The following is a 21,512-nucleotide window of genomic DNA, read 5'->3' as shown; positions in this document are numbered from 1 at the left end:
GCAGTAAATAAGGAAGAATTCAAGGCAGAGCCAGAATAAGATTTTAGACCTTCATGTATGCCAGGGAAAATGTATCTAGTAACGATAGGTCTCTATGCCAAATCTCTGTTGAGTCTCCTTAATCTAGCCTTTCTCTCCCCAGAGTGCCTAGAAGAACTAGGGTGTCTGGTCGAGTCCTATGGCATGAATGTTTGCCAACCAACCCCAGGAAAAGCCTTAAAGGAGATAGCGATTCACATAGGAGACCGCGACAACGCTGTGCGCAATGCTGCCCTCAACACCATCGTTACAGTGTACAATGTACACGGGGATCAGGTGTTCAAACTGATTGGAACTGTGAGTGACTTTTCTCTGAACATTTTCAGCATGTTGTGAATTGCAGGATCACTTAGGTGTCAAGTTTCATGCCATCTCAACTCTTAAGTTTTTACCACTTTTTGTTAAAACTCAGCCTATCGATATGTCCTAGAATCCATATAAACCTTTGAGGGTGTCTCTGATTACTGCAGGACATTCAGGCTGTGTTTTACTGGAAATTAGATTTTCTTTTCTGAGCATTCTCCTCATAACAATTTGCTTTAGAATGAAAACTATTTTTGAATCAAGAAATCTGAGCTAGTCTGGGATTTAAATTCTGCCTGGCAATCTCCTCAGTAATTTTTAGTGCATTTATTTTCTAGTGAACAAGTACTCACTTGTATATAATGTGGATTCTGGTACCTGTCAGATCAAAAGGGTCTTGAGCTGCAGCTATGAGCCAGACTCTCCAAGCACAGAAGGTTCTGCTTTTGACTCCTTACTTCCTCTGAGCCAGTCACTACTGTGGCTGGACCTGTTCTTCACTCCAGTTACCTCTTAGTAGCACGTGTATTTACCCTGTGCTTATATATTTGTACTTGTGTTAATCTTATTAAATCCTCACTACAAGGCCAGTGAAGGAAATAAAGCAGATGGGAATTTTACAGATGACCAAAAGTGAAGCTTCTTGCCCATAGTCACACAGCTAGTTAGTGGTAATACCAAAAAATGAGGAAGCTTCATTTAATTCTTGACCTTTTTATTTGTAGTTCATAGCCTTTCCTTTTCTGTCCTTTCCTTCTTTCATATGTTCTCTTATATAGCAAGTCAGGTTTTAGCAGTAGTTGATTTTAAAATGATGTAGTGTTTTGAAAGGAAACTTACCCTAACATACGAGGTTCTGTTTGCTTCGACATGAAAATGGATATTAATTCTTGGGTCTCCCATTTAGGTTTTTAATTCTCTTCATATTCTAGTAGAGGGGTGTGCTAATAAATTAAATTCGGTCTCTTTTGACAGCTTTCTGAAAAGGATATGAGCATGCTTGAGGAGAGGATTAAGCGGTCAGCAAAGAGGCCTTCTGCTGCACCAGTAAAACAGGTGGAAGAGAGACCTCAGCGCACACAGAGCGCAAGCTCCAATACCAACATGCTACGCAAGGGACCAGCTGAGGACATGTCCTCCAGACTCAAGTATGTGGATGGAGATAGTTGTCTGAGAGCATCTCTGTGGACTTTGCCTTGTGTGCTTAGAGCTTATCCTGTAACATAATCTTGAGTTCTTGTAGCCATTATCATGCATGACACAGTGTCTGGGTAAATGTCTTGTAACCAAATGTTAAATCCTTCAGTCTTCATTGTCTTTGTCTCAAAACCACTTCTAAATAGTCTTGTGCCTTCTTTCACTGCTTTTCCGTGGACAGAATTATGTATCGCACTTATAGGATGTAAGTACTGCCTGCTAATTTCTCATTAGCAGGGCTCTTATATCTTTCTAACTTCTGACTTGGATTCATCCCCTCTGGAGGGCTATTGGTGTAGACTTTATAACCAGGTAGAGGGTGTCCAAGTATCCCATGAATCAAGCCTTCCCTGAAAGTCCACTGGCTAGCAGAAGTGTCAACTCAATGTCATGTGGCTAAAATATGGGCTCACCTTCTTCCTTGTGTTATGTTTGGTTGTGCACAGGTTCCTATTCATCAGATAAGGCTGAGTAAAGTGCATGCAACCCAGAAGGGGCTTAGGGACTCAAAAAACTGCCTTCTAAGCAAGATAGCTCTATTTTGGATCATATCATGAGTATAATTTTAACCAATTTGAATTTGGAGACTGTGAATATCTATTGCTTGGATGTAATGCTGGCCTGACCTGAGAGTGAATATTCCTAAAAAGAGGTGATTGACTGTCCCTCAAGTATAAAATTTACTGAACACTGCATGGGATGATGCTTATAATTAGAAAAATGTAAACACTGGTTAAATTGGTAGAAAAGAGCCAGGCAGTCTAGATATTTCTTAAATTTTTGCCCAGAAGTAGTGAGCTTTGAGTCAATATAAATATTCTTTATTATTTACTGCCCCAACTGGAATAGCGTACAAGGTTTGTTGGCTTTAGTGAACTAGAGAGCATACTTACAACTTGGCAGTACTGTAAGTACAAGTCAATCTTCTCTCTTAGGATATTCATGAACCAGTGTTGTTGCCCATTGAAGGCACTTGCTTAGACTCAAGGACTTAAATCATTCAGGGGGGCTGAAACCAGAAGTTGAACATCTGTCTTGCAGCTTTGGGGCAGCTGGCAGTGCTACTCTTGCCCTTTGGTTAAAAAGTCTCTTTTAGTTCAGGAGCCTCCTTTTGCTTCCCTTAGCCAAGCCCGAAGCATGAGTGGGCATCCTGAGGCAGCCCAGATGGTTCGCCGAGAATTCCAGCTGGATCTAGATGAGATTGAGAATGACAATGGTACAGTCCGATGTGAAATGCCAGAACTTGTTCAGCACAAACTGGATGACATTTTTGAACCAGTCCTTATTCCTGAACCCAAGTAAGTTAACCCATTTCATTTAAGTATGAGCAGTTCATGATCATCAGAGTGTATATGTTGAAAAGAGCTCTCCGTGCAGTTAGAACTTTTTAGAACAGATTACTCTCTGACTAATAGCAGTTCTCTACTAAAACCTGGATCTAGTGGGGAATTGCATAATTCCAACTCATTGGGATACCTTATAATAAAGATTGAATCTTTTCCTTTGCTCCACTCTCTAGGATCCGGGCTGTTTCTCCACACTTTGATGATATGCACAGTAATACAGCATCCACAATCAATTTCATTATCTCCCAAGTAGCCAGTGGTGACATCAACACAAGCATCCAAGCTCTGACACAGGTAATGGGGGTATTACTCATGACAGTCATTCCACTGGTGGCTATAGAGGCTGTAATAGTGATGGTTGCACACTGGTTACAGTATTAAGGGAGGCAGGCAGTGTTCAGTACCTCCCTGATGAAAAAAGTGCACAGGGACCACTGCCAGGCATCACTTGCCTCACAGGATAGAGCTGTGATAGAGCCTTGCTTTTTACAGTTGCATTCTTTCACCAGAGGCTGAAAAACAGCAGTTGGTAGGAACCAGCTCTCATGGAACTTTCTTAGATTTTGGTGGGCAGAGACAAACAAATAAAATATCAGTAACTGCTGTGTAAATATAACTCAAATGGGGTGATGGGGGAGAGAGAACTAAGTACTAGTTACTTAGATTGGTGGTCGGGGTTCAAGCAGAGGTCAGCTAGTACAAAAACTCTAGGGTAGGAATGACCTTGGTGTGGTCCAGGAAACAGTACAGGCCCATATGCCTGGAACGTAGTGGTGAAGAGAGAGAATGGTACATGAGATTTGAGAGGTGGATAGAGACCAGATCATGTGGCGTTTTAAAAGCACTGAGGGAGGTTTTAGATTTTAAGTGTGATGGGAAGCCATTAGAGAATTTTGAGGAAAAAGAAGCTACATGTTTTTAAAAAACCTTTCTCTTCTTCCTCTGCTTCCCTTCCCTAACAGTCTAGTCATAAAGCCAGGAGGAGGGTAAAACAAGGTAGGCACCTACCTTGTAGCAAGGGGGTGGGAGAAGAGAGCCACAGTGGCCCAATGTTAGGGCAGTGGCCCAATGTTAGGGTCTTCAAGCCCAAACATTGTGAGGAGGCTGTCATTCAGGAGGGGTGACACACAGCCGGGAATCAGAGCCAAAGCAGAAAGAGGAAGATGTCCATGGGGGGAGCCAGTGTGGCATGAGGAGGACATCCATGTGTGTTGGAGGGGAGCAGGGAGGCATGCGGCTGGCTCAGAATAGGGAGTCAGAGCCAAAGCAGAAGATGTGGGCCTGGGGAACAGCTGGTGGCAGAGGTGGGAGATTGGTTACAAACAAAGGGATTGGTCAAATAAATAAATATAATAAGGAAAATGGGAGCCAAGTTTCTTACTGTCAGAGAAGGGTGATACAAATATGGAAGGACAAGAAAATAGAAACTCTGGTGATGGACCGGAATTAGATGTGTCAGTATGAACTCATGGTTTTCAATACACAGATGTAGAAATAAATATCAATGTAAATGTATGTGCGTATGTATATATGCGGTATATAAATGTATGTTACAGATGATATGCATATATTCCCTAGCTCTTTTCACTGAGAGGACCTGAGAACAGCAACACCCCAGCAGCAATGAGCACCCCCAGATCTTGTCTCCTAAATACCACTTTCCTCTAAAAGGAATAACAGCTCCTTAAGAAATGGCAGATTCCAGAGCTGAATCAGGGAAAGTACTGAATGATTCTGGAGTATCTTGTTGTGCTAGACAGCAAGGATAGGCTCAGAGAATTGTAGGGACATGTCAGAAGGACACACAGGCCAACTAGAACAGACTCCCTGTTGGAAGAGAGCACAGTTTTAACATCAAGATAAATAATAATAGTAATGAGTTATAACCCCATAAACAATACAATTTGTAAATTTATTGAATTTAATAAAATAGGAAACCACAAGTCCATGCACATATAAGCTAATTAAAAATTTGAAGAGAAATGGAATATTTAGTTTCATAGTACCTCTCCACAAAATACAAAGGACTAATATTTTAAAAGTACCCCCAAAATACAAAATATCAAGAATAATTTGACAGTAGAGAAGCCTAGCAGATAACCACCTTGAGTGATCGAAGTAAACATCATCAATCATATGACAAAATGAAATCATGTACCACCTGATAGGATCCAGTGGGAATTCTGCATTACTTCGCTGAGATTCCTGATGTCATCTATTCATGAGAAAACATCAGACAAGTGCAAATTGAGGGACATTTTCAGAATCTTAAGGTGAAGAAAGTCAAGGAAAGAATGAGGGAACCTGGTCTAGAGTGCATGATTCTAGACGGGCCTTTTCACTATAAAGAACTTAATTGGGAAAAAAAAAAACTTAATTGGGGCAACTGGAGAAAATGGGATAGAGCCTGAGGATTAGGTGGTAGTAACATCAGTATTCCTGACTTTGATCTTTATATCATGATTATGAAAGAGCATGTCTTGTTAAGAAGAAATATATGATGGGACTTCCCTGGTGGTCTAGCGGGTAAGACTCCACACTCCCAATGCAGGGGGCCCAGATTCGATACCTGATCTGGGAACTAGATCCTGCATGCATGCCACAGCTAAGTTCGCATGCTGCAACTAAGAAGCCCGCGTGCCGCAACTAAGAAGTGCATATGCTGCAACTAAAGATCCTGCGTGACGCAACTAAGACCCGGCGCAGCCAAAATAAATAAATGAATAAATATTTTAAAACAGAAATACATGCTGAAGTATCAAGAGGGTCATGGAGCATCAAACTGACAACTTGCAAATGATTCAGGATTTTAAGAAGTTCTTTTACTATACTTCCAACGTTTCTGTAATGTTTGAACTTATTTTAATTGGGGAAAAAGTCACTTCTGGCCACTCCATTAGAGACCAGATTATAGGCAGGGCAAGAGTGGATTCCGGGAGGCCTGTTAGACTGTTAGGAAACTGTGGTCAAAATTCATATGAAAGATATGTGCACTAGGACGATCATTGTGGAGAGGAAGAAAAGTGAATGGTTTCAGGGTATCTTTCAAAGGTAGAGTCCACAGGACTTGGTGATAGATTGGATATGAAATGTAAGGGAGGAGAGGAATCAATAGTAACTCCTTGCTCTTTGGCTTGAGCAACTGTGTGGATGGTGGTGCTGTGTACGGAGATGGGAAAGGATGGAGGAAGAGCAGGCTTGAGAGATTGGAAATCAAGAGATACGTCTTTGCTATGTTAGGTCTGAGCAGAAGGGCAGAACCGGAATCCCAGCACAAGGTTTTTGACGTTGCTTGACAAATAGTCTCCTGCTAACACTTTTGCTGTTGGAAGAAAACAAATGGCGGGGAGTCTGGAAAACAGCAACTTGAATGCATGCATCCCTGTTGCCTTTCTCTGTCAACTTCAATCCAAACCCATTTGCCTTTTCTGAGCAGAGGAGCTGGCGGGTCTGGTGGGTAGTATCTGAAGTGTCTAAGCAAATCTCAAGCTCTGTCTGGTACAAGTACAAGACTTTTTCCCATATGGGCCTAAGGAAAACCTGAGGTTCAATAGTGCAGAGCCCAGAGAAGAGGATCAAAACACCAGAAATCCTGGAGAGAGATCTCTCTTCATCTGTGGAGATCGGTAGTTGCCCTAAAGGAAGGGCAGTGGTGGCTTATGTGAGTGTTAATAGGAGTACCTGGTGTTCTCCCTTGCCCCTAAGGAACTACAGGGAGCTGAACAAAAGGGCTGAATTCACTCTCTGAGGCTGGCAAGTCTCTGACTTTTGTACCTTTAGAGACCAAACAGCAGAAATGCCTGCTCTTGGTACTTTGCCAAACGACTGACAGCTTGCCAGTTGGTATACCACAAACCTACAAGGGCAGAAATGCTCTATCTCCCATTTATTGCCATTGTTGAGGGTTTCCAAAAGGTAGACCCAAGACTGAATCTTGAATATGTAAAGAGTAACAACATGCCTTAAGGCACCCAGTAACTGGGAAGAAGAATAAAACAAAATAACCAGAACAGCAATGTCCTGGCAAAATGAAATTGCTAACGGAGACAAGATGACCACAATGGGGAAGGGCATGGGGTGCAGAAAGATTCTTCCAAGCAAAAAAAATATGATTTTAGAGTTTTAAAAAATTGAGTAGATGGACTGAAGGAGATGAGATAATGATCACTACAGAAACGGAATTAGTGACCTGAATGACAAGAGTAACAAGATCATTCAGTGCGCAAAGGACCGTCTTTTAAACAAATGATGGTGGGAAAAATGTTTATCCACATGCAAAAGAATGAAGATGGACTCTTTTTTTTTTTTTTTTGCGATACGCGGGCCTCTCACTGCTGTGGCCTTTCCCGTTGCGGAGCACAGGCTCTGGATGTGCACGCTCAGCGGCCATAGCTCACGGGCCCAGCCACTCTGCGGCATGTGGGATCTTCCTGGACCGGGGCACGAACCCATGTCCCCTGCATCGGCAGGCAGATTCTCAACCACTGCGCCACCAGGGAAGCCCGAAGATGGACTTTTATACCATATGCAAAAATTAACTCAAAATGGATCAAAGACATAAATATAAGAGCTAAAACTATAAAACTCTTAGACGAAGACATAGGGGAAGACCTTCATATAGTGATTTTGGCAGTGATTTCTTGGATTTGACACCAGGCAACTAAAGAAAAAATAATTAAATTGAATTTCATCACAGTTAAAACATTGGATGCATCAAAGGACACTATCACAAGAATGAAAAGGCAACCTATAGAATGAGAGAAAATATTTGCCAATCATATATCTGATAAAGGATTAATATCCAGAATATATAAGAACTCCTATAACTCAATGACAAAAAAACAAAACCAGGTTCAGAAATTGACAAAGGACATGAATAGACATTTCTCTAAAGAAGATACACAAATATCCAATAAGCAAGTAAAAAGATGCTCACCATAATTAGTCATTAGGGAAATATAGATCAAAACCACAATGAGATACCACTTCACACCCATTAGGATTTTTTTTTTTTTTTTTAATGGGAAATAGCAAGTGTTTGCCAGGATGTGGAGAAACTGTAATCTGTGTGTATTGCCAGTGGGAACATAAAGTAGTATAACCATTGTGGAAAATAGTTTAGCGGTTTCTCAAAAAGTTAAACATAGAATTACAATAAGGTCCCCAGATCCCCTCCTAGAAAGCAGGGATTTAAGCAAATACTTGTGCACCAGTGTTCACAGCAGCATTATTCACAATAGCCAAAAGGTGGAAACAATCCAAATGTCCATCAACATATGAACAGATAAACAAAATGTGATGTGTATATATATTTATATATACATATATATACACAATGGAATATTATTCAGTCATAAAGAAGAATGAAATTCTGACACATGCTACAACATGGATGAACCTTGAAAGCATTATGCTAAATAAAATTAATCAGGCACAAAGGGACAAACATTATATGATTCCACTTATTTGAGGTACCTAGAATAGTCAAATACAGAAACTAGAATAGAGTTTGCCAAGGGCAGAAGGGTTGATAGAGAGTTATTATTTAATGGGTACAGATTCTGTTTGGGATAATGACAAAGTTCTGGAAATAGGGATGATGGTTATACAACATTGTGAATATACTTAATGTCATTGGATTGTATACTTAAAAGTGGTTAAAATGGTAAATTTTAGTTATATATATTTTACCATAGTAAAAAAAATAAAACCCTGAGCAACAAAAAATTAAAGTACCTAGGAGTGATCAAGCAGTGTATAATATGTAAGACCTTGACAGAGAAAGTTTTTAAGTTTTGTTGAATGACATTATTTTGTTGTGTTTCCAAATAAATAGAAATATACTGTGTTCTCAAGATTGAGGATTATAAAAATGCCAGCTTCTCCTCAAATAATATCTGTAAATTCAATGCCATTCCAATCAAAATCTTAAGTTTTTTTTCTGCAGTTGAGAAGCTGATTCTAAAATTTATATGGGAAATCAAAGGGCCTCAGAATAGCAAAGACAGTTTTATTTTAAGACAATTTTTTAAAATAAAAACTCAGTGGAGAGAATTTACATCACTGGGTATCAACAGTGATTATAGAGCCACTGTAATTAATTAAGTGTAGTACTGGCCCAGGGAAAAGCAGACAGACCATTGGGATGGAACAAAGAGCCCAGAAATAGACTCACATCTAAAGGAAACTTAGAGCAGAGGAGTCATTAAAAATCTCTTAACAAATGCAAAAAGTAAAAGATATACTGACCAAATTCTTTGCTGATAACCCAACAAAATTTTTAGTAAATGATATTAATATCACAAAAATATTGGCTACTTGGAAAGTATGAAACACCCTCCTAACTAACTCTTTCATCAAAAAAAAAAAAAAACCTCTTAGCAGTGAAGGAAAGCATTTCACTCTACAACTATACTCTGAAGCTACTGAACTCAGAAAAATACATGAAATGCATTTATTATTCAAGAAGGGATAAAGGAACTTATACTTAGAAATTCAAAAAGTAAAAAATAAAAGAAATTTGAGAGTAGGTAATAATAAAGCTAAAATTCATGAAATAGATTTTAAAGATAATAAATCTAAAAGCAGGTTCTTGTTTAAAAAAATTAAAATTAAAAATTCTAGCCTGATTAGAGAGCAAAAATGTAAGTGTCAGGGATGAAGAAGGAACCAACCATAGATGTGGAAGAGAGTTTTTTTTTTTAGATAAGATAACACACATGTAACCCTGTAGAAACTTGAAACAACTGATCCCCCTCCCAAATTTTTTGAAATAACCAAGGAATTTGGGGAGAGCATTAAAAAATAAGGAAGGGGGCTTCCCTGGTGGTGCAGTGGTTGAGAGTCCGCCTGCCGATGCAGGGGACATGGGTTTGTGCCCCGGTCCGGGAAGATCCCACATGCTGCGGAGTGGCTGGGCCCGTGAGCCATGGCCGCTGAGCGTGCGCGTCCAGAGCCTGTGCTCCGCAACGGGAGAGGCCACAACAGTAAGAGACCCGTGTACCGCAAAAAAAAAAAAAAAAAAAGGGAAGGAAACCCAGAACCTAAAAAGAAAAGACAAATTTGATCATTTTAAGATTTTAATCTGGAGAAATTTACGGTATACTGTCAATAAATGAGTGTTATATTGTGGAATATATTTGCATATGACTGATAAAGGATTAATAGCGACAGTAAACAGAACTCTTATTAACTCTTGAGAAAAAGAGAACCTAATAGAAAAAAAAACTAACTCAAGGATATGAATAGGCAAATCACAGAAGATATCCAGCTGGCCAGTAAACACATGAAAAGATGTTCAGCACCTCCCCGGCCACAGAAACGCAAATTAAAGTAACAATAGATGATCACTTACTTTGTTTGTTTATTATTATTTTTTTGGCTGCACTGTGCAGCATGCAGGATCTTAGTTCCCCAAACAGGGGTCAAACCCTCACCCCCTGCATTGGGAGCATGGAGTCTTAACCACTGGACCACCAGGGAATTCCCAAGATAATCACTTTTAAACCATCAGAGTGACAGAAAGTAAAATGAGTGGTAAAACATACAGCTGATAGAGACGCTGAAAAAACAGTACTCTCATACATTAAACATAGAAATGTGAATTACATGTTAGTGCCTTTTTAAAGAAAGCAATATAGTAATATCTATTATACAGTAATTTAAAATGTTTCATCCTTCAGCCTAAAAAGTTAAACTCTTGGTGCATTTTTTTTTTTTAATTTATTTGACGGTGCCAGGTCTTAGCAGCACGCAGGGATCTTTGTTGCCGTGTGCAGAATCTTTGTTGCAGCTCATGGGATCTTTAGTTGCAGCATGCGGGCTCTTTTAGTTGCTGCATGTGGGAATCTAGTTCCCTGACCAGGGGCCAAACCCAGACCCCCTGCATTGGGAGCGTGGAGTCTTAACCACTGGACCCATGGTGAGTCCCATTGGCACACTTTTTTTTTTTAGAAATTAAAACACAAGTACCTTGGGATATATATATACAAAGATGTTTGTTGTAACATTATTTATAGTGGACAAAATATCCAAACTGGAAACATGTTGAAACAGTCAGGGAATGATTAAGTTCTGGTATGTGCACATGTGGACTATTACGCAGCCTTTAAAAATAGAACCGTCTCTGTTGACTTTAGAGATTTACATAATTTTCTGTTAGGAAGGCTAGATGCAGAGAAGTGTATGTACTATAAATATTCTTATGGAATAAACAGTGCCCTAAACCTTGACCCTATCTATGTGTGCATGTGTGGTTATAAATGATTCTGTGAACATGAAAGAATATATATCAGGTTGTTGATGTTAATTACCTTGGAAAAAGAGTAAGCCCCCCCTCCAAAAATATATATATTTTTTATTTTGCCCATGTTGAAACAGAATTGTTAAACAGTTCCAGTTATATAAAATTGTATGTGCTTATGGGTATACATGCATAAAGAAATGAAAGTAGGACCACTGGCTTCCTCAACACCAGAGGGCACTATTCACATTGCAGTCTGTATAAATGGTGACCCCTGGAGTTGTGCAGTATAGCAGCCCTGCATGAAAGGGCACGATTGTCTCAGGGTGTAATTTATGTAATCATAAAAATAAAGATCTTTTTACTGTAGTGAATAGGAAATACGTGTTTTTCCCATAGTAACATTTTACCATTAGTGACAACCAGTCTACTGAACCAAAAAGAACCTGGATCCAGTTGTGGGAAACCTGAGTTTTGAGTTTGAACTAAGTAGCCTGATCTTACTGAGCCTCACTTTTCTCATATGGTAAATGAAGATCTTACTCTCAGCCCTGTCTACCTCTTAGAGCTGTTGGAATGATCAAATGAGATAACGGCTATAAAAACACTCTCTTTAATAAATTAGCATTTAAACATAAGGATTATTATTCCTTAAACTAGATGGTGAGCCTCTTAGAATAGGAGCTGCAGTTAATTCACCTAATAGTCTTACTCTGTAAATACTTGTTGAATGATTGAGTCCCTAAGGACTAGTTATTTATATGTAAGGTGACTGGGTTTTTTCAAGCTAAAAAAAGCGCTAGAAGTGCTTTGCTAATAAATAGTACAGAGACTTACAGTGTATTCCTGCTACTTAGAAGTATGAAGCTTGGAAAATACATCTTGGATTTTCGTTATCAGATCGATGAGGTCCTGAGACAGGAAGACAAAGCAGAAGCTATGTCTGGCCATATTGATCAGTTTCTGATAGCCACGTTCATGCAGCTGAGACTCATCTACAACACACACATGGCAGATGAGAAACTGGAGAAGGATGAAATCATCAAGTTGTATAGCTGTATCATCGGCAACATGATTTCGGTAAGGACACCTCCGCAGATCATGAGCTTCCCTTCAGTCTCTCATCCCACCCAGGTTCTCAGGCCTGAGTTGGTTCAGATGTTCCAGTGAAACGTGTCATGTGTGGAATTTTACATGTAAGCCATTGGCTACTTCCACTGGATGTTGGGCAACACTCCAGCTTACCTTATTGTTAGGATACTTACAGACTACCTGAAATTCTGCTTCCTGCCAGTTTCTTCATCAGTCATGGTTGGGCCTTAGCTGGCTTTTCACACATGACTGCTCACATTAAAAATACTTTGATAACAGGAAGGAAGCACACCAATTAATTTTGGCTATTCTTGGCGGTTTGGGAGAGTGTAGTGATTTTTATTTTTTCCTAATACTCTGAATTTTTATAAATACAATACAATTATTTATTAGAGTATGCCACCCATGTTTATCTTCCTTGATCTGTATATTGAGCTTCATGCCTCTCTAACACAATTATGATTGGATAGCTGTTTCAGATAGAAAGCCTCGCCCGAGAGGCCTCCACTGGAGTTCTGAAAGACCTGATGCATGGCCTCATCACCTTAATGCTGGATTCTCGAATTGAAGATCTGGAGGAAGGGCAACAGGTGATCCGCTCTGTGAACCTCTTGGTGGTGAAAGTTCTGGAGAAGTCAGACCAGACCAACATCCTGAGGTATATCTGTACTCTGAGCATTAGAGCCTGGAACACCCTCTCTTTTGTCTACCCATAGAAACCAGGAGGCACTTAGATCAGTTGTAAGCTTAGGTTTGCCTGATAAGTTGATTTATTACTCTTCTTTTCCTCAAGAGAAGGTATTCCTATCTGAGACAGCAGTTAAAGCTAGTTAAGAACTCAGTAAACCAGCCAGTATTATGAGTATTCTAGAGTAGGACTGTGGAGCTTGTCAGTTACCTTCTCTTCTGTGTACATTTCATGTACATTTCTTTCTTTCTTAGCTACCAGTGACAATGAAAAATAGTGACAAGCTTTACCATTTACCAAGTGGTAACTTACAAAGCTTAAATGATGTTTATTTTCTTAATGACTGTCAAGTAATCAAAGACAATTCCTGATCCATGAGCTCTCAATTTCTCAGATAGATAAAGAATTCTTACATGTGGCTTTCTTTTTTTTTATTTTTTATACAGCAAGTTCTTATTAGTTATCTGTTTTATACATATTAGTGTATATATGTCAATCCCAATCTCCCAATTCATACCACCACCACCACCCTCCGACCACTTTCCCCCCTTGGTGTCCGTATGTTTGTTCTCTACATCTGTGTCTCAATTTCTGCCCTGCAAACCAGTTCATCTGTACCATTTTTCTAGATTGCACATATATGTGTTAATATACGATCATTGTTTTTCTCTTTCTGACTTACTTCACTCTGTATGACAGTCTCTGGGTCCATCCACGTCTCTTACAAATGACCCAATTTCGTTCCTTTTTAATGGCTGAGTGATATTCCATTGTATATATGTACCACATCTTCTTTATCCATTTGTCTGTCGATGGGCATTTAGGTTGCTTCCATGATCTGGCTATTGTAATTTACACTTGGCTTTCAATTACTGATTTTAATTGGAAAGCAGGTTTGAAACTTATTAATGCTGTTGTTGGGTTTGTTTTCTAGCGCCCTACTTGTTTTGCTCCAAGACAGCCTGCTAGCAACAGCCAGTTCTCCCAAATTCTCAGAGCTTGTTATGAAGGTGAAGTTGAAATAATTTGATCTCTTTCTTTCAAAGTGTGGGGAAAGAGGAGTTGGAACTAACTCAAATCAGTCAAGGCACACCTATAAAATATATTTGCTCTCCATTTTTCCCTTCCTCCAATTTATACCCCTAGCTCAGGCCTAAAAAATTCCTGGCCTCAAACAGTGAAAAGGAAGAGCTATTTTGTAAATATCTCACCAGTTCTCCTAGAATCAAAAGGCAAGAAGTTTGATGAGACAAATTTCATTTCTTTTGGGGGAAAAGATATGTATAGATTTATAATATTTTGGTCTATTTTTGGAAGACTGCAAGTGAACATATCTGTAACATTATAATAGTTATTATACTGTAATAGTGTAAAGTATTTTGTCTCCTTGGGTTAGATTTGATTAGGTAATATGAACTACTCTACTCTCAGGTACCAAACAAACCCAAGACAGAATTTCCACATTTTCTCATCGTTTAGGGCCCCATCTCTAGGGAGTGGGAAGGAGGAATGGAGATGGTCAGGTAGATGGCTTGTCACACGTTAGCCAGTGACATGGTTGAAGTAAATAAAACGGTTCGTGTTTAGCAGCTGAACTTGAAAGATGAGGTGCCACATTCATATCCCTGACCATCTTTTAGAAGTGATCCCAGAGCTTAGGGGAAATGAATGGTGACAGAGATTATCCTCATTCTTCAGTGACTCCTTCTAACTTTTTAAAATAGTGTCTCTGGAGAATGGTTCGACTACTGCCTGATACCATCAACAGCATTAATCTGGACAGAATTCTTCTGGATATACACATTTTCATGAAGGTCTTCCCCAAAGAGAAACTAAAGCAATGCAAAAGTGAATTTCCCATAAGGACCTTAAAAACGCTGCTGCACACTTTATGCAAATTAAAAGGGCCCAAGGTGAGTGAGAACAGCAACCATTCCCAAGGAAACTTGAGAGAACGTCACAGATACGGCATCGCTGCCACTGAATGTGCACGTTTCTTCCTCAGATCCTAGACCACCTAACGATGATTGACAACAAGAATGAGTCAGAGTTGGAGGCCCACCTCTGCCGGATGATGAAGCACAGTATGGACCAGACCGGGAGCAAGTCTGATAAGGAAACAGAAAAGGGAGCATCTCGAATCGTGAGTGTCCTGTCTTGAAAGATTGAGGAATGTGATCTTGTCAAAGGGATAAGCCACCGGAGCCTTTCTTTCTCAGGGCCTAAGATGAAGGCTCAGGGATTGGTCCAATCACCTTGACGTTTTCAAATATAAACTATAAGCTTGGGCTTTTTGTTCCTAAGAAAGGTTTCTGTGTCTGTGCCTAAGGTACTGGTCCCTAGATAAATCCACTCTGAGCTCTAATTAGCAGGGACTTTCCTTATCAAGTTTAATTGAAAACCTGAGATTGTTAATGTTTCTGCTGCAGCCCCTGCAGCACTGGTGCTTCTGTTATTTGTAGGAACATACCTGGAAGGTCTGGATTTTGAGATATTTTCAGTTTTTATCCAACCACTGGTTCCTAATTAATAACTCAGGTCTAACCAATCATTCCTTCTTGTGTCTTTAGGATGAAAAATCATCAAAGGCCAAAGTGAATGATTTCTTAGCTGAGATTTTTAAGAAGATTGGCTCTAAAGAGAACACTAAAGAGGTGAGAGGGAAAGGGTTGAGAGGGAAAGGGATCTGCTTTATGGAAAAGAGTCACTAACAGCCATCCCCACCTCTTCCTTTTCCTTGTTAACCAGGGCCTAGCAGAGTTGTATGAATATAAGAAGAAATACTCAGATGCTGACATTGAACCATTTCTGAAAAATTCCTCACAGTTCTTTCAGAGCTATGTTGAGAGAGGCCTTCGGGTGATTGAGATGGAGAGGGAGGGCAAAGGCCGTATTCCCATTTCAACAGGTATGGTTTCCTCTGGTAGCTCCAGGAATAAGCTCAAAATAGCTCCTAGCATCAGCCCCTGGAGGTTTTTGATGGGTTTACATTTATGTCCGTGCACCTCAGTACTCAGTGGTCACCAGTGATGCAGAGATTAGTCAACTCTCAGTCACCTGCCTCGACCCATCGTCAGTGTCTGGCAATGGCAATGTTCTCTACGCGTCAAACAGTTCCTCCCCTGGGCTCCCAGTCCTCTGTGCTCTCTTGCTTTCCTCCTTCCTAGCTGCTATTCCCCCTTGGCCTCTCTGATAGATTCTTCCTCTCCCTGAACTCTTAATGTTGACGTCCCCCTGGATTCCGTCCATGATTATCTCTTCTTTCGTACTCTCATCCCCTTAACTAATCCATCTACTCTCATCACTTTAAATACCATTTCTATGCCAGCAAAGCCCAATTTTGTCCCATGTCCAGCTCAGACCTCCTTCCTGATCTCTGCTGATAGATCGTGCGTGACACCTCGCTGGGTTTCTGGTATAGTAGACATCATAAACTCAGTGTGTCAAAGACCGAGCTCCTGATAACCCCCCAAAACCTGCTCCATTTGCATTCTCCTCCATCTCACTGGATGGCAACTTTGTCCTTCTAGTTTGCTCAGACCCCCAACTTTTGAGTATTCTCTTTTCCTCTATCAGGAAATTCTTTTGGCTTTACTTACAAAACACACAGAATCCACCCACACCTCTCATCTCCTTCACTGCCACTGCCCTGGTCTGAACACCATCTTCTCTTACGTGGATTGCAGCGCTCTCCTGCACCGTCTCCCCGCTGCCACTCTCGCCTCCCTGTAGTCACTTCCACACGTAGCATCGAAACAGCGTGCCTCAAACATTTCCAAAGGCTCTCCCTTTCACTCAGCGGAGCAAAAAGCCTTACAAGAAAGGCCTGTGAGGTCTGACATGATGTGATCCCCTGATACCTCTAGAACTGCCTCTCTCCTCCTCTGACTTCTGTTCCACTTCAGCCTCACCAGCCCCCTTGCTGTTCCTGGAACGCACCAGGCGTACACCTTCTTAGGGCCTTTGCACTGGCGTTTCTTGTGTGTAGACTGCTGTTCTCCAGGACAGTCTTTGTTTCCTCCACATCTTTGTCACTGCCTTCCTTTTCAATGAAGTGAGGCTTCATTTAAAATTTGCAACCTACCCCTCACCCCCCATAGTACATAACCTCCTCTAACACACCATGTAACATAATGTTTAGTAGATTAATTGTGTGATGTCCGTCTCTGCTAGAATTAAAAATCCACAAGGGTGGGAATTCCATGGCGGTCCAGTGGTTAGGACTCTGTGCTCTCACTGCTGAGGGCCTGGGTTCAATCTCTGGTCGGGGAACTAAGATCCTACAAGCTGTGTGGCAAATCAGTCAGTCAATCCACAAGGGTAAAGATTTTTGTCCGTTTTGTTGCCTGGCACGTGGTGGGCATTCAGTAGGTATTTTGTTTAATATATGAGTGAATGCTTATCCTAATGTTAAGCTGAACTATTACTGTCCCCCCAGTGAAAACGCCTATACTGGAGAGTTACTGCCCAAGGGCCTAGGGGCGAAAGGAAGATCTAGGAGGTACCAGTTATAAAAAATAGCTGTCAAGAGCCTTAAACCAAAAAAAAGGCCCAACTGCTGAAGTTCCCTCATCATGCAGAGGACAGCCCTCACATTGGTCCTGCATTTAGTTCTTTCTGAGTTTGGTGAAGCTCACCTACTCTTACATTCTAAAATTTGTTTGCCTGTGAAACTGTTCCTTTGTGGTTTTCAGATTCCAGTCATGTTCTCTCTCACCATGTGTCTTTCTAAGCTGCAGGGTCAATTGTATTCTCTTACATTGTTTCTTTTTGTTGTTCTTGTTTTTTCTTTGTTTTTTAATATTTTTCTAACATTTATTTATTTATTTATTTGGCTGTGCCGGGTCTTAATTGCGGCACGCAGGATCTTCGATGCCATGTGCAGGATCTTCGTTGCAGCATGTGAGATCTTTAGTTTCGGCATGCATGTGGGATCTAGTTCCCTGACCAGGGATCAAACCCAGGCCCCCTGCATTTGGAGCATGGAGTCTTAGCCACTGGACCACCAGGGAAGTCCCTTTGTTGTTTGTTTGTTTTTCCAATAGTTGTTGTTTTCAACACCTTAAATTACCCCTCTCGGAGACCTGGAGTCTTTTTTTTTTTTTTGAAGTCTCTTTCTTGAAGCACAGCGAGCAGTGTCCAGTAGCCACATATGGACATCCCATCGTTGAGCTGATCAGGGTAGAGCCTGTTTCTCATTTCCAGAGTCCTTTCTTGTGATGTTCAACATTTGCAACACAAGCGTGTAACCCCACTGGTAACTGAATGCCTTAAAGTGTTCAGTCTTCTCTTATTGCTGCCTTTTGCATTAGTCTTCATTTTTCACCCTCTCAGAGTGTTCTCATCTCTACATTAAAAGATTGCTTTTTCCCTAGAGTAACCTCTTTTACTTTTCAGTTTACCGTTCTTCTTCCCAGTACTTTATCTTTTGACTAATATAATGCCTTTTCATTGATATCAAACTGGATATTTTAAATGCCTGCATTTTGTGACTGTTCCCTCTCAGAAATTTAGAACTGTGATGGATTTTGGTTTGGTTTGGTTTTGGTTTCCCCTCTGCTGCCAGAATATTGATCTTGGATGCTCCAGTTCCTACCCCTCCTTTGTTGGACACCACAGTTTACCCCTCCTCCTTATGAATAGACACTAGCCTTGAGCTCCTTGCTGTCCTCCCCACTTTGAATAAGAGCTTTGCCCTGTGTATCACCTGGTCCAAACCTAGTCTAATTCTTGCAAACATTTAAAGTCCTTAGGGGGACTTCCCTGGTGGCGCAGTGGTTCAGAATCCGCCTGCCAGCGCAGGGGGCACGGGTTCGAGCCCTGGTCTGGGAAGATCCCACATGCCGCGGAACAACTAAGCCCATGTGCCACAACTACTGAGCCTGTGCTCTACAGCCCGCGAGCCACAACTACTGAATCCTGTGCACCGCAGCTACTGAGCCCGCATGCTGCAACTACTGAAGCCTGCATGCCTAGAGCCTGTGCTCTGCAACAAGAGAAGCCACTGCAATGAGAAGCACGGGCACTGCAACAAAGAGCAGCCCCTGCTCGCCATAACTAGAGAAAGCCCGCGCGCAGCAACGAAAACCCAACACAGCCCAAAAAAATAAAGATGAAATAGCAATAATTCTTCAAAAAAAAGTAAAATAAAATAAAGTTCTTAGGTTCTTCACTTGGGCACTTACCATATACTCAGGAGTAGCTTAGGCTCTTTGGATTGCCCAGGTCAGCCGTGGGATTATAAGAATACAACCCCTGCATAACTCAGGATGTAGATGGATGGTCCAACTTAACATTCAGTGCCCTTCTCTATCAGTTCTGGAAGTTCTCATTAAGCGTATCTTGTATATTTAAGAGCACCCTTTATCACGAACTCCAGGTAGATTCTTGTGGATTTTTTTAGTCTTCAAGTACAGTGGTGATATTCAAGGGCCAAATTGTTCCCTTTGGTGGGAGGTTAACGAGGGCAGTCGGGGTGGGGGTGTGTATATCTGAATATTCCTTCTATATTTCCTACTTAGGCATCTCCCCCCAGATGGAAGTCACATGTGTGCCCACTCCCACAAGCACAGTGTCCTCCATAGGTAACACAAATGGAGAAGAGGTGGGACCATCTGTCTACCTGGAAAGGCTAAAAATCCTGCGACAGCGATGTGGTCTGGACAATACAAAGGTACTGCTCCTCTCCTTCTGTGTGGGGCAGGGAGGGCGATGACCAACAGGTCGGGGACAGGCTGGCCAGAGGAGCAGCGTTCCCAGCCTCAGTGTATGTTGCTCCAGAGCCACATCCTGACCTGATTGGACAATGTTTCTTCTTCTCTCAACAGCAAGATGACCGACCTCCGTTGACCTCTTTGCTTTCCAAACCAGCAGTTCCTACTGTTGCCTCTTCCACAGACATGCTGCACAGCAAACTCTCGCAGCTCCGGGAGTCACGGGAGCAGCACCAGCATTCAGATCTGGATTCCAACCAGACTCACTCTTCAGGAACCATGACTACATCCTCCTCCTCCACAGCTAACATTGATGACTTGAAAAAAAGACTGGAGAGAATAAAGAGCAGTCGCAAATGAAGCCGCCCCACTCCCCTGGCACCCTGCAGCTTTAGTTTACTAAACTAGGAGTCCTCATAGTTAAAGTGGCCTTGGCAGGCCTAGTGTACACAAACTGGTTGTATGTATCATACCGTGGACCTGGGGGAGGAGTCGTTGTGGCACAAGTCTTTGCACATCCTCCGCTTCTCTCCGCCAGCATCCTGCCTCTCTAGAAGACTGTCTGTGTCTTAGTTTAGTGTACAGACCTGTAAACAGCTGCCCTTCTCTCAGCTCAGACTAGTTTCCATATCCTTTTTCTTTTATTTTTAATTGCTCATTTGTAAAATTGTCCTAATCTTTCCTAGCTTTTAACTATTAGAAACGCTTTACTAGTTTTCCTTTGAGTTTGTGAGCTCTTCTCCTTGTAGCCCTGAAGGGTCACTGTATTCTATATGAATGCATGGCATGATACAACTAATTTAAGAGTCTTTTATAAATAAAGTTTGCATTAACTATAACTGTGTCCCAAGATGCTCCGTATCTGGGAGTGTTGGGCAGCTCTCCATCACCTGTTCTTGGGACCAGCTGGGTATTCAGCCAGTTAGAGAAAGGTTCATAATTGCTGCTTAAGGAGCGCTACCTTTTCTTGGCTCACAGACTTGGTCCTTTCACTCCTTTGGAATAAGAGGCACTCACCTCTCCTGCTTTCTGCATGCAACTCCTAGGGGAGCAGAGAAATCTCATTCTTCCCTGTTTTGAGATTTTGGTCACGACTTCCATCCCGTCATCAATCACCATGGTTCCAAGGAGCTCTTAGGCTCCTACTACTTTTACTGCCCAAGTACATATGACATTGTGCCCAGGGATTAGCTGGGCTACAGTGGCTGTCACACCACAACTAGATTTGGGGTCGTCTGACTAAAGGAGTACAGAGAGCATAGGGGCTTCCTGCCTGGTTAGCAGAGTCTCTGAATCTAGACTAACAGTTCCTTCACACTCAGTAAAGACTAGAAATAAACAGGATTCACATCTGCAATAACATTCCACAAGACCTCCTTCCACAGTCAGAAAACATTGTCCAAAGGAACTTTTCTACACCACTTCTTTTTACTGAACTGGTGTTAGAAATGAAAGGTTGATGAAAAATTAGTCCTGTATTGATTCTAGTTATAATTTTGAGATGGCTCCTGTGCTGCCTGAGATAAGAAATTAAACCTGCCTCTCTCCCTTTTAATGCACACAGGAAGTAGGCCTCCACCGAAGGGAACACAGAGGAGTTCGTTGCTGTAGAGAAGGAACACATTTAGAAAGAATGGCTGTGCTTGGGTCTGGAATTAGCACAGCTAATTTGAAAAACCAAAGTCCAGCAGTCTTGTGAGAATGTGCGCCCTTGTTTAAAAACCAGATTTTGGGGTATTACAACTAACTTTTAATCCCTTCCCCCTGCTCTGGTTAAAGCTCAGGGCTGTCAAGATCCTGCAAGCTCACTGAGTTCCCAGTTTTACCCTGGTTTCTGGTCAACTAGAACCGAAGAATGAGGACAAGGAACTCAGTCCTAATTTTCTCTTCCC

The 21,512-nt window shown here is 41.4% G+C and overlaps 1 protein-coding gene and 1 non-coding gene across 2 annotated transcripts in view; both read left to right on the top strand.

The window, feature by feature from the left end:
* CKAP5 (cytoskeleton associated protein 5) overlaps positions 1-20,459 on the top strand; it is a 107,733-nt gene extending 87,274 nt beyond the window's left edge. Inside the window, 13 exon segments of the mRNA XM_032638748.1 lie at positions 143-336; positions 1,318-1,490; positions 2,664-2,837; positions 3,059-3,179; positions 12,028-12,207; positions 12,690-12,877; positions 13,842-13,917; positions 14,632-14,820; positions 14,913-15,050; positions 15,478-15,561; positions 15,656-15,815; positions 19,429-19,580; positions 19,735-20,459. Coding sequence (XP_032494639.1) covers positions 143-336; positions 1,318-1,490; positions 2,664-2,837; positions 3,059-3,179; positions 12,028-12,207; positions 12,690-12,877; positions 13,842-13,917; positions 14,632-14,820; positions 14,913-15,050; positions 15,478-15,561; positions 15,656-15,815; positions 19,429-19,580; positions 19,735-19,980 — 2,075 coding nt within the window. The 3' untranslated portion in view covers positions 19,981-20,459.
* Positions 3,230-3,325, top strand: LOC116758890. The gene has a single exon (XR_004351276.1). It is a non-coding gene; the product is annotated as a small nucleolar RNA SNORD67 (small nucleolar RNA).
* Positions 20,460-21,512: the final 1,053 nt, after the last annotated feature.

Source organism: Phocoena sinus, chromosome 8 (assembly GCF_008692025.1).
Source record: "Phocoena sinus isolate mPhoSin1 chromosome 8, mPhoSin1.pri, whole genome shotgun sequence".
In the NCBI taxonomy this organism is placed as follows: domain Eukaryota; kingdom Metazoa; phylum Chordata; class Mammalia; order Artiodactyla; family Phocoenidae; genus Phocoena; species Phocoena sinus.
This window is presented reverse-complemented; position numbering and strand designations above follow the sequence as displayed.